Below are 13,364 nucleotides of genomic sequence, written 5' to 3' on the forward strand. Positions count from 1 at the left end.
TTTACTCTAAGGTGCAGCCAGTATATCAATAATCCTGGCTTCTTTTGAGGAGAAAGGTTCCATATTGATACTTAGGGTACTTTGCTTGGTACCCGTTATTTTAACTGGTGGATGTCCGTACTATGGCTAAAATACCCGGAGCACTCTTATCCGTCTCCTTGCTGGAGCCATGGGGGGAGACTTTGTCGTACTCCGTAATGGGCCCTGGCGTCCTGTCTGTTGTCAAAGTCGTTGTCCCTGTCAAATCGTTAGTCGTCAAGATATTTGTATCTTAATTTGTTGTGTTCATTCTGTATTTACGAGTCAGCCGGTAGGGATTATTCACAAAGTACGGCTGGTATGCGTAGAGAAAGCATTAGAATACCTCCGAAATTATGAGGTATCCCTCTTAGTTCCCATTTGTGTTGTGTTTACTTATTACCTAAGCCCCTTCCTCACAGCAAGGCGATCAACGCTGAAAGAGCGATCTATTATTTTTAGAAAAATTTGTAAAATTAAAATTTCGAAGCGTTTTGATCCTCGTCAGTCATTTATTTAAAATCTTCTCAACAATTTAGCCATATATATCGTAGTCTGCTCTAGACCAAAGTTTTAATTATTAGACATGAGAAACTCTCTTATAACAGCTATCGTAAAGTTTGATTTATTTTAAACGAGATGTTTGCTTACCTTTCGCAAGCGTGTCATACCCAAGACAGCCGGTTCTTTGATACCGAAATTGACCCGGACTTTATCACCCCAAGGGTTGTCATTTCCACGATCTAACCATGTTTGGATCGGTAAGTAACATTTTAACACTGGTAGCATTATGCTGTAAACACAAAGGAGGCGAAAGACTTCAAGCGACATCTATCAAATATTCTTATGGATCCAGTTATGTAATTGTGCAGCTGTCTAAATAACTGTGTTCATAAGAACCTGTGTATTCTAATATTAAACAGATGTCAGACATCATCCAAATTTATTTTATCGCCTTCAAAGTAACATCAATTTGAAGCGATGCACATGTGCCAACGCTTCTCCCAATCGTCAAAACATTTTGTTATAGGCACTTTCCGGGATGGCCTTCAACTTTCGCGTCGAATTTCTTTTGATGTCTTCAATTGAGTCGAAGCGTGTTCCCCGAAGTGGATATTTCAGTGTGAAGAAAGGTAAAAGTCACATGGAGCTAAATCAGGGATATTTTTTGAGTGTTTGGCCAAAATTTAACACAAATACGTTAAAAAATTTTGTTGACAGTTGTTGTAAACACACTGGTTGACAGATTGCGCTAAAATTTGATATCATAATTAAGGACAGTTATACCAAGTAAATCCATAGACCAATACGTTTATTTCGATGTGAACATTCTAAATTAAGGAGAATTAAACAGAGGGCTCCGCAGTGTGGTATCCTTTCCCCGCTACTGTTCAATCACTATATTTCGAAACTCCTACAACCACCAGGAGGAGTCTCTATAACTTTAGACTGTACGATAATGTCGTCGGGCTACGGAATTGATTGCATGTGTTTAAAAGTGGATGTTCATCTCCTTACTTCTCCCGAACTTTCCCGCTCCTTCACTGCTAGGAACCTAAATGCATGCCAAATGTGTCAAGAACTATCTACGGTCTACTATAAGTGGAAACCTGTTGAATAGTCTGTTTTGTGTGTTGGCATTTGAACTCATAATTTGTCAGCAATGATCTAGTCCAGTGGTTCCCAAACTTATGTATTTTGTCTACCGCCCACTTTGAGATTAAAAATTTTTTTAGCGCCCCCATTTTTTCATCTATTTAAAAACCACTATAACTTCAAATTAATTATTGTGCTCTATATATGTATATTAACGGAGAATTCTTGACGAAACTTTTACTATAACCAGCAACTTGAAACCTAAGCGCAGTAGGTAACATACAACGGCGCTTAGGTCTCAAGTTAATTCTTACGGGCTCCACCTGCCAATAAGAATGATTATTGAAACACAACTTTATAGTATTAAAACAGAGAATCTTTTATTAAAAATAAAACAAAAATAATCGATCCATATATAAAAACTAATGTGAAGGATGAATCTGATGCTGTTTAATAAGTTTGTTAATATCAGGTTCCAATTTACTCAAGAACAGTCGCAAGTCGCCACGTTCGGTAACAAGCAAACGATTTCTATTTTTAGTAAGCAGAGTTGTCACAGCATTAAATCCACGTTCACAGATATATGACGATGGGAATGCTATCAAGAATCGTTGAACGATTGAACACAATCCAGGGTACAATTGCGAGATCAGTTTTTGTAGCCAAAATTCTTGGTAACCATTTTTGAACTTGATTTTTATTTCCTCGTTTGTTGTCAATTCTATAAGTTCTTCTTCCAGCTGAGGTGACATTGCTGTGTTGACATTTGAAAACGGATCCAACACCCAGTCTGGTATTTCCAAGTTCAAAATGTCCTGGTATCATTCGGTGAAGTCAATGTGGAGGTTTTCCAAATGTTGGCAGTAGGCAAACAATTCGTCGTTACTGCATGATACTGATAAATTCGGAAAATTGTGAAACTCACGTCTGCCCAGATTCTTTTTGTGTAGAAGCAGTTTGGCTGCGAAAGCTGCAATGACGTTGTTTGATTTAATTAAATTTAATTTATCGCCTTGCAGCTGGAGATTCATGTCGTTGAACAATTTATACAGGTCTGTCATGTAAGCTATATCATTCTTTGATGTTATGAGCTTGTCTTGAAATTCTGTATCTTTGGTTTCCAAGAACTCTATAACAGAGTCAAACAGGTTGTAGAATCGAGTCAGCAATTGCCTCTTGATAGCCAACGAACTTCAGTATGAAAAAACAAACGATTGAAATCCTCGTCATTAGTAACACAAAGCTGATGAAATAATCTATCATTCAAAGAGCTGTTGCGGATTTTATTGACTGCTTTGATGACATATTGCAGTGATTGAAATAGTTTTTCACTTAAGTTTCTAGCAACTAAATGTTGTCTATGAATAACGCAATGTACACCAAGGACATCTGGAATTTTATTTTTTAAGTACGCTATGAAGCCTTTATGGCACCCTGTCATAGCCGGAGAGCCATCCGTAGCAACTGAAATAATATTTTTCAAAGGAATTTCTTTCTCATCGCAAAACTTTTCCAATATATTGAATATGGTTTCGCCTTTTGTATCGGTCTCTAAATTTTTATCAAATAATAGTTCTTCACGTATTTTCTCATCTTTAATAAAACTCACGTAAGACAACAACAATGCTTCATTAGTTGGTAGAGTGGAATCATCCAGCTGAATTGAAAATTGACTTGACCTCAGGTGATCGCACAATGATTCTTCAATGTTTTCAGCCATTTCATCAATTCGTCTTTGCACAGAATTATTACTCAAAGGAATTTTTCGGATAATATCTGCGGCCGGTTTATGAAGCACGGTAGTTATTACTTCATTTATTGCTGGCAATATTAACTCTTCTCCGATGTTATGTGGTTTGCCTTTTTGAGCAATTAACAAAGAGATATTGTACGAAGCTCGAAGTCCGTCGTCATCTTGCTTAGCAGCCGCCGAAAATAGTTTTGCTACACTTGGCTGAGTATTATGCTTCTTCTCCAGGTCTTGAAAATATGCTACGTTCTTGTCTCTCTTATCTGGGTGCATTTTATTCAAATGATCTTGTAGTCTTGAAGGCTTCATTGCTTCATTCGAAAATGTTTTTAGGTATAGAAGACACAAAGGCAAGGATGGATTTGTGGGATTTTCAATGAATCCGAATTTAATGTATTCCGCACAGTATTGCCGTCTCTTCTTTTTTACGTCCGACATTGTTTTGCTTTGAGAAATACGTTTAACTTCGCGAGTAGTGTAAAGGAGGCGTAAGTAATGCTCATCTATTGCGCGCAAAACCACAAATGAATATAAAATAAATATTACATTGTTTATATAGGAATGCTTAAGCACAATTATTATATACATAGTAGTCCAAAAATATGAATTCTTATTTTTCCCAGAAATACATTTGTATGAAAGGATAAAGATCCTTTTTTTATTTTCCACATAAAAGATTTAAGGAGTTCAAAACGTGCGTTACATCAGCTACCTATCCGACGTCATTTCGCAAGTGATAAAATAAATTATTCAAGAGCTCAAAGCATTCGCCACATCAGCTCGAACCTACCTACCCTACACCTTTGCGCAAATGATTATATTATGATAGCAAATGCCCACATACAAATTTGGCAATGGCAATGGCAATACGTTTGACAGTTAGTATTCTATAAATTCTATCCTGTCGAGATGCCCCGTTATGAAACGGAGCGACCGATTGACATGATTTTCATTTTTTCTATATTCAATAAAATAGGACAGATATATGAACTACGCGGAGAGAAATATAGAACCGAGTTTGAGCAATCTTTTAATTCATATTAGTTGATGTTCACAACAGAGATAAAGAGATGCCCAACTCCTCTCTCACTGGAAGTGAGAGAACAATTGCTAAACGTCAAAACCACCTAAACTTTGACAGTTGACTGGATTGGGGAGGTTTTGACGTTTAGCAATTGGAAATGAGCGACGGCCAGATTGAAATCTTACCGAAAAAATATGTAAACGGAGGAATTTGTTGCCGCTTTTCAAGATCGCTAATAAAAATTTAAAACAATGAAAATTAAAGAAAATGCGAAATTTAAATATAAGTATTTCATGAAACGTTTTGTAATTTGATGCATAATAGAGTTAATTTTCAATTACAAATGATTAACAACATTTGATAATTGAGAACTAACAGGCTTAATTCACCTTATTAAGTATTGAAAGATCAAAAGTCAGTTGTTTTAATATACCATAAAATCATAAAAAAGGATTTAAGTAGTTTCGTCATATATTAAAAGTCCAATATATAATAATTTGCAATCGTAATAAATGTTGGGTTAATTTAAAATGCCCAAAAATTCTTATTTTGTTCGATCTGGCCATAATGGAAAATGTTATAAATAACGCTTATTTTGAGGCGCTCTCACACTGGAATAAGTTGGGCATCCCATTATCCCTGGTTCACAAGTTGTTGTTGAGAGTCGAGAGCTCATGTAGTCGTAAACGTTGTGCGTTTTAATTTAAATGCCCAAAAATTCTTATTTTGTTCGATGTGGCCACATGTAGTTGCCTAAGAGGCCTCTTAGCTACATAAAATTACAAATGACCCCCCAGGCCTCTACACAACGCCCCCCGTGACACCTGCAGCGCCCACAAGGAGGCGTTATCGTCCACTTTGGGAAACACTGATCTAGTCTATTCATTTAAATCTTTAATACGAGCTATATATAACTGGTTCGAATTGTTTTGATTTTTCATTTTAAAATTTAGGGGAGTTGAAAACTGTAATAGGGTTATTAATACCAACAAATAGTTGAAGTTTAATAAAATTCAAATATAAATTTAAATAGTTTAAATAATAGTTATTGCATAACTTTTGACTAAAAAAGTCATTATGAATCATAAACAAATTTTTAATATTTCGACATCATATAAGTATGTATATTAAACCCTTCATATACAACGTCAAAATATATATATTTTTTCTTGTGGACTAAGCAAAAAAGAGTGCCTTGACAAATAATACTCTTCGCTAAGTTTTATTTGTGTGATAAGTATTACTTTCAGATCACTATGGCAAAACAAGAAGCTTATTTATTCACCGCATATCTATTATTCTGTGAGCAATAAATACAAGTTATCAAATAACTCTTATTTTGTAGGTATAAAATAACAAGTAAGGAAGGGCTAAGTGCGGGTGTAACTGAACATTTTATACTCTCGCAACTTGCAAGAATCAAAACCAGAAAGAGAAATACTTTAAGGATCGAAATCCAAGCAGTTTTATATATACATATACCATGTATAACTCATACACTGACCGATAATATATTCGGTATAATATGTATATATATATAGTATATGGGAGTTGGGTTAATATCGACCCGATTTTATAAATTTTGTAAATACCACATACTAAAAAATCAATCATATGGAGTAAAGTCAGCCGGATATTCGAAAATCCTGATAGTATTAGTTATATGGCTAGGTCAAGTTTTCACCCAATTATATCTATTTTAGGCACAAATATGTATATACATACAGTTATGAGTAAAACATGTTGTGCAATTTTCTTTGAGTTAATTCAAATATTGGCATATGTATCCAGCATAAAGTCACCTGGTAGTTCTAAAATTATTATATTAGCTATATGGTGGCCCAGGGAAGTATTGACCCAATTCCACCTATTTTGGATACATAGAATTACAATTGCAGGAAAAGAATTCTGCCTGAATTTCAATTTCAAATCTCATCTGGGGTCCACATATTCGGTACGTAGGGGCTTGAACAGTAGTAGTTGGATTTGGACAATTTTTTGTCAGAAGGTACATTGTAAAGGAATTATTAATGCAAAATTTTTTCCCGTTATATTAATAACTTCTTGATTTGTGTACAGGAAAGTGAAAGAATGTATTGGAATTTAAAATTGTGTTATAGGGGAAGTAGACGAGGTTGTAGTCCGATTTCGTCCATTTTTACTCTGTGCAATCGGTCGGTCGGGTCCCAAAAAGTGATTTTATCAAAAAGTGGGCGGTGCCACGCCCGTCATCCAATTTTCACACCGGCTCTCATAATACCTTCTCACACCATCTCGGACGTAAAATTTTATGACTCTGGCGTAATTAGTTATTGATTTATTCCGCTTTTATTAGTTTTTAACAGTACCGTATGAGTACAGTACAGTACAGTATGGGGTGGAAGCGGGGTCATCTTCCGATTTCATTCATTTCCACACTTTCGGTAGGAATTCTTATATCTGCGCTCAGCAAATGTGGTAGCTTCAGGAGATATGTGTATTAAATTTATTAGAGGGCGTGGCGGTTCCCACTTTTTCCAAATTTGCCCACAGGTGATCCCTTTGCTGCGGTCCCCTGTACCAAATTACAGTTTTAAATCTTAATTTAGTGTTTAGTTATGGAATTTTACAGGTTTTCGGTTACTTGCGTTTTGTACGATTACGTTCATCTACGAACTCGTAAATTTTTCGTACTAAGAAATCCGCATACCAAGTTTCATCAAAATATCTTAATTTTTAATTAATTTGCATCATCCTGATCATTTATATATAACCCTATACCTATCCCGCTTAGCTTTAGGTGATACATATAAGGTTAGGTGAACAAAACTATTATACTCTGTAGCAACAGGTTGCAAAAGTATAAAAATTAAAATATAGCGATTATTTTGTTAGGAAAAAAAGTTATAAAATTTAATTTTTTCCCAAATTTCTCATAACTGCTACGGATCCTGCCCGTAAAATAGCGGGCAAAATCTTCATAAGTAGTAAATACTAGCTATACATAGATATATATGTTTTCATCGTAAAAGTAATTTATTTCAACATTTATTCACGTACTGAATACATCTTTGTGAAAATTTTGCAACTTTTACATAAAGTCCTGCAACAATATCATATATTAAAAAATTTTAATTTTCATAGATTTCCAAAAGAAATAGAATGCAAATGTTTTCATGTTTTCGTGTTTATTTCTAAATTGTATACCCTTCTTTGATACTTAAATCATATATATTATACTTAAAAATCTGGAGCTGAAGTAAATCTCTTTACTTTTATTAACTTGTTAGATATATAATTCACTACCTTCTAGATATTATGAAACTATTTACCCTTTCACATTCAAAATCATTACATTCACAATTTTTGCCATATGACTTCCATACTTCTTAATTTGATTTTTATAATTTGCCCATGTATACAAAGAATAGAAAATTATTCATATCTGGCATCATAAGGATGTCTAGTATGAACCATCATCGAAATAATTCAAGAGCATACAGCAGCGGCCTTTTCCGGATTAGTTATATAAATTAACATGCCTGTTGGTCTTTTTTAATAATTCGGAGTATACTAATTTTGATGATTTTTTTATTTTGAGGTAAAAGATAAAAATACACTTTATGATTAATAAATAAATTTGTTAATAAACATAATTCATCCGACTTCTTTTAGCTATTGGCGATTGCCTAATGTCAATCTATTTGATCATTTACGAAATGTAGGCATGTATCACATTTCATTTGTCATTTATATATCAAAATATAAGTTTCTACAATTAAATGACAAATAAATGAACAAAGTACTTTTCTGGTAAAATAATTAAATTTCTCTACATTGCTTTTTTTAATTATCCACTTTATTGATGGTTTTGGGTTTTTATTCACTTCAGTTTTGACTTCAGATCTTCTATTCATTTAATTTATAATCAAATTTATATATATATTTGAAATTTAGTTACAGGGTGAATCATTCTCGGGTATGTGGTAAAAAAAAAATTTAAGCTGGCATTCCATAATTATAAGAGATTTAATCCTTTCTATCAAATATGAATGAAAATGTCCTCAATTCATATCTCTTTAAAATTATACCTCTCATTTATACTGACTCTTATAAATAATAAAAATAAACGTAAAATAGAGGAGAATCATCAAATTCATTCTCTTCATTAATTACTAATTAATTTATATGTTTACATACATTATCATTATAGATATTCGTAAAAAAATAATAACGAAATTAACTGATCTATGGTAGTGGAAAATCCTAGACTTAGGGAGAAGAGTTACACGTGGCATAATTTTGATTGATTTTCTCTTTTATTCTTTCTGTAAAGTTTATGACTTTCCTTAATTTGTAATTGAAGAGAGTTTCTGTGTAACTCCATTCACAGTCTTTGATTTCAGGACATCGTTTTCGTATGAAAATACAGTCTCCTTTCCATTTTCATAGACTCTGTGGATTTAAAATATAGACAATTAATACAAACTTTCAAATATAAATGAACAAAACACATACCGTTTAGTCATTAATTTTTTGCCGTTAACGAATGTCGTTGAAGTTGATGTGCGTCGGACGGCGCCATTTGCCGCACCACCCCGTCCATTTGGAACTGAATTGAATGAGCTGAATGAAGTAAATCCATTGGACGGCATCATAAAATCCATCATAGAGTAGTTCAGCATTGGCGCTCCAAATGGTGAGGCCAATTTAGTGCCGACATGTTGACGTCCACTGGTGCTAAGCCCGTTATTGTGTCTGTTCGACTGAGGGTAACCATGTACATCTATATATACATATATCCAAATTGAAAGCAAATGTAAAATTAAAATAAAAACAGTACATCCACGATTTTCACCTCTAAATAAATCAGCGAACGGTGAATTTACACCGAAAAATTCGCGGAAAACTTCCTCTGGTGGCCGAAACACAAATGGGAAACCACCCATTATGTCGAAGTCATCGTAGTCATGCGTATGATGGTGCCGTGAAGATCGATGATGACCCCGATCACCCAACAGCCCCTCTTTACCATATTGGTCGTAAAGACGACGCTTTTTTTCTGTAAGTTTAGAATTGTATACAAATTAATTTCAAAACGTTTCAAATTAAATATACATGTTAGTAAATCAATTCAAACTCAACAAGAAATGGTTATTTACTTAATAAAATAAAACATTTCTAATATTCACTATTAATATGCAGTGGGCAATCGTTATTTTAACGTTTCAAGCTGGCGTTAATTATCTAGTAAATAATCAACCCCGTTGTTACACTTATACATGGTCCCACGTCATTAAAAACCAAACAGATAAGCAGTGGAAGTTTTTGTTCCGAAGAACATTGATAGATAGCTGAAAGAGTCCAAATGATTTGCTTTTAGTGTACTAATGTACAATTTCAGATAGTTCCATAGGTACAATTCAAGTCAAAATTTCGATATTTCACCAAAGCTATTACCATAAAGTAAAAATAAACCCAATTTTTTTACATTTTAATTTTTTCATATTTTTGAATACAATCATTTTAATATTGTAAATATTTTCGATTATGAATGTGGCGTAAGTATATTTTTGTTATTTTATTTGAATATACATATATGTATGTATGTATGTGCCACTTAATTCCCGGTCCCCACACTCTAAGCTTTAAGCTTGTAAGCTTGGTAAAACGCATTTTTAGAGTTCCTACCTGGCTGCCAAACTATATCAGATTCGAAACATCTCTTCTGACCCAAACGAAATAGTGTTATGATTCTCTCTTAGTGGATAATAGTAATCGTTGTAGTAACCTTTTATTTTTTGTTTTCTTTAAATTATTTTAAGTCTTAAGTATAAAAAAAAAAAAGAAATATATTGTCTGCATTTGTAATTTGAACCATTCACATTAATAAAACTGGGGGCCTATTCTGTAACTCGACTCGAAAAAAAAGTTTACTCGAATTCGGATTTTTTATATTTCGTAACTCGACTTTCGGATTTTCAAGCCAATTTTCGAATAAAATATTCGTTAGCTTTTGAGTTGTAGAAAGCAAAAACGAATATTGTACGTATTTATTCTGGCACAGGGTGGTCCAACTTTCGCATAATTATAAAGTAGATCCGAATGTCGAGTAGAATACATTTACGAATCGAGATACAGAATAGGGCCCCTGACTTTAAAATGAACAAAAAAATTGGTAGCATTGAAGATATCGGCTGTGAAGTACCACTTCAATGAGGTGCCCGCATATTCTCTTGTACGAATTCAACTCGATAACTTTGTTGTTGGTTTTAAATATTTTTTTTTTGATAAGAGAGCAGAAGCGAACAGGGAACTATTGTTTCACACTTTAATTACTTGTCAAAAAGAATTCTTCCAGATATCATCTTGATATTTTTAATTTTTTTATCTGTCGTGAGAGTAGTAGAAATTAAGAGGAAAATTAAACATATGGTAGTGCTGATGGGTTCTAACTATAAAACAAAAAAATCAAGTTAAAAATACAAATTATGAATTCAATAATTTTAAAAAGTAATTTTTAGCTATTTCTACGTATAAACACAATTTTTTTTTTCCAATATGTATTTTTGTTTTACTGACAAGATTGATTTAAGTTAAAAACTAGTCTGTTTACGAAAATAGTAGTGCTAAGTTTGTTGAAGAAAATAAATAAATTTTAAATACGAAATGTTTTTGATTAATTAATATTTGGTTGTAAAGGCTTTATTTTTTAATACGTTCTTACACTGATGTTGTGTAGAGTCTATTAGATCCTTACAACGCTTCATAGGGATTTCAGCCTATGTATCGATCTTTTCTGATGCAAACCACTCCTTAGCTGGTTTGGTCGTACGTTTTGGGAAATTATTCTGCTCAAACGTCCTTTTTAGAGACATTTTCCAACTGGAAAATATTAACATAACATCCTTTAGTAAGTTTTGATGCTATAATGCTCAGACCACCATGTTTAAAAGTTTTGGTAGTGTACATAGAATGATAAATTTTGTTTGGTAGTGGACGGACATACTTTCTGGATCTTGTGCCTTTGAAAAAAAAAGAAGTTGGGTTGGGTCGTTTTTTACATATCATAAAATCTGTTTATCCTCCCATATTGTTTTTTTTTTTTTACATTTGTCCCATTGAGAACTGTATCTTATTATAATCGCTTAAAGACTCTTACTTATCGCAACTAACTAAGAATTTTTTAATTCATCGACCCTTAACGACAAGCACCACTATTTTAATGAGCAGCTTGTTTCTTAGATAATACAAAAATGTGTAATAAGAAAGACAGTGGAAGTAAAAGTAACGGGAGTTTTGTTTTTATAATTTGAAGTGTATATTCTACCAAAATAATCGAGCTTGTTAACTTGGCAAAACAGTATATATTAGGAAAGATCACTAAATATAAGACGCACTACTATTTTCATGCACACCTGCATCTCTATACAAACACTATCTACAATGTCCGTTACGAAATATAATACTTTATAAACTGTCGCATATAATATTTTTACGATATAAAGACCTATTTGTTCAAATTTTTTCTGGAGTCATGAATTTCACGATATCAAAAAAAATTATTGTCTTAATTAATTCTTTAACATCTTTAGAATATTGTCAAAATATGTTATAAAGTCAAATTACAACAATTTTCACCAAAATTTGCATTTTTTCTAAAAACGTCTGCCAAAAATACACTACAATTTATACTTGTTTTGTTTTTTTTTCGTCTAATAATAATTGATTTCCGGAATGGTTCAGCTCTATATTTGGATAAGGACAATCAATTCGCTACCATTTCTCTGAATTAATTGGGATGTGTATATTTTATACCGCTACAATGACGTACTTGTATAATACTTATACATATACATAAAATTTAAATACTCAGAAATGTTGACATGATAGCTTTAGGGCATATATTTTACTTTAAATAATTTTAATGACAAAAGTAAATCCTTTGTTGCCAAGGAGCACAACTGAGTGGTGAAAAGAAGACAATACCAATAGAATGTGGTATTTGCAAAGTTACTGATATTTGTTTTATGTTTTTTAATGAGACTGAAACAAATTAATCTACTGTATTCATAACAGACTTAGAAAACAAACTCACTTTTTAGCTTATGCCTTATAAGTAAGCTTCAACATTTCATAATGAATATGTACAGCTGCGAGCAATGAAATAGTAGTGGGCATTCGTTAAATAAATTCTGAAATATTTTTCGCACGACATATGGCATTGATAACACTTATTTTTAAAATAATATTATATAATATGTAACCGCCCTATTGCATTCAATTTGAAAATCTTAAGAGAGTACCGTTATTCAGTAGAATAGATAGAAGATTGAATATCAACGAGCAATGAAATAATATAAAAAAATTTGATTTCACGTCTAGGTATAAGTTTTTAATAAGCATCAATAATAAAATAATAACTTCCTATTTTTTTAAACGGAAAATTAAAAAATATATTGCGTTCGTATCCTTTATTTGCTAATGGAAAATTGTAGGCACATACTTTGGATTGAAGAGTCGAATATTAAGTCGAATATTATATTAATTATGGCGGGAAGTATTGAGAGTACCTGTGACATTTCCTTAAAACATAGTGCGTCAGGTATAATAATAAGGTGATATTTCTGTTACAGAAGCGTTGATCCGATTCATTGAATTGTAGACATCATGGGTCAGCACGCAAATTTGTTGTGATAACATTTACAGATATACATATATTTACAGAATGTTTCACCAGGACGATGAGATAAAATACACCTGTAGGCTGACCCAGAAATGGTTTCGCTTCAAAGGAATTGAGGTTATGAACTAGCCAGCTCGATCTCCTGACCTCAATCCCACTGAAAATCTTTTGGCCTTTTATAAATAAATGTAAAAAAAATAATAAGCTGGGGTCCGTAAGGATGCATGGCGAACTATATCACCGAAATGTGACTAAAATAAAGGCCATACTGCCAAGTACTAAAAATAGATATAAGCTAAATTTTTTATACA

At 32.8% G+C, this 13,364-nt stretch overlaps 1 protein-coding gene across 4 annotated transcripts in view; it reads right to left on the reverse strand.

The window, feature by feature from the left end:
* Positions 1-7,380: 7,380 nt before the first annotated feature.
* Positions 7,381-13,364, reverse strand: part of LOC126754579 (dnaJ homolog subfamily B member 3) — a 42,487-nt gene continuing 36,503 nt past the window's right edge. For all 4 annotated transcript variants that reach the window (XM_050466676.1, XM_050466675.1, XM_050466677.1 and 1 more), the window contains 3 exons: positions 9,226-9,429; positions 8,886-9,153; positions 7,381-8,822 (listed from right to left, as the gene is read on the reverse strand). In XM_050466676.1, coding sequence (XP_050322633.1) covers positions 8,717-8,822; positions 8,886-9,153; positions 9,226-9,429 — 578 coding nt within the window. In that variant the 3' untranslated portion in view covers positions 7,381-8,716. The remainder of the gene's footprint in view (positions 8,823-8,885; positions 9,154-9,225; positions 9,430-13,364) is intronic.

The sequence above is a fragment of the Bactrocera neohumeralis genome, chromosome 4 (assembly GCF_024586455.1).
Source record: "Bactrocera neohumeralis isolate Rockhampton chromosome 4, APGP_CSIRO_Bneo_wtdbg2-racon-allhic-juicebox.fasta_v2, whole genome shotgun sequence".
Taxonomy (NCBI): domain Eukaryota; kingdom Metazoa; phylum Arthropoda; class Insecta; order Diptera; family Tephritidae; genus Bactrocera; species Bactrocera neohumeralis.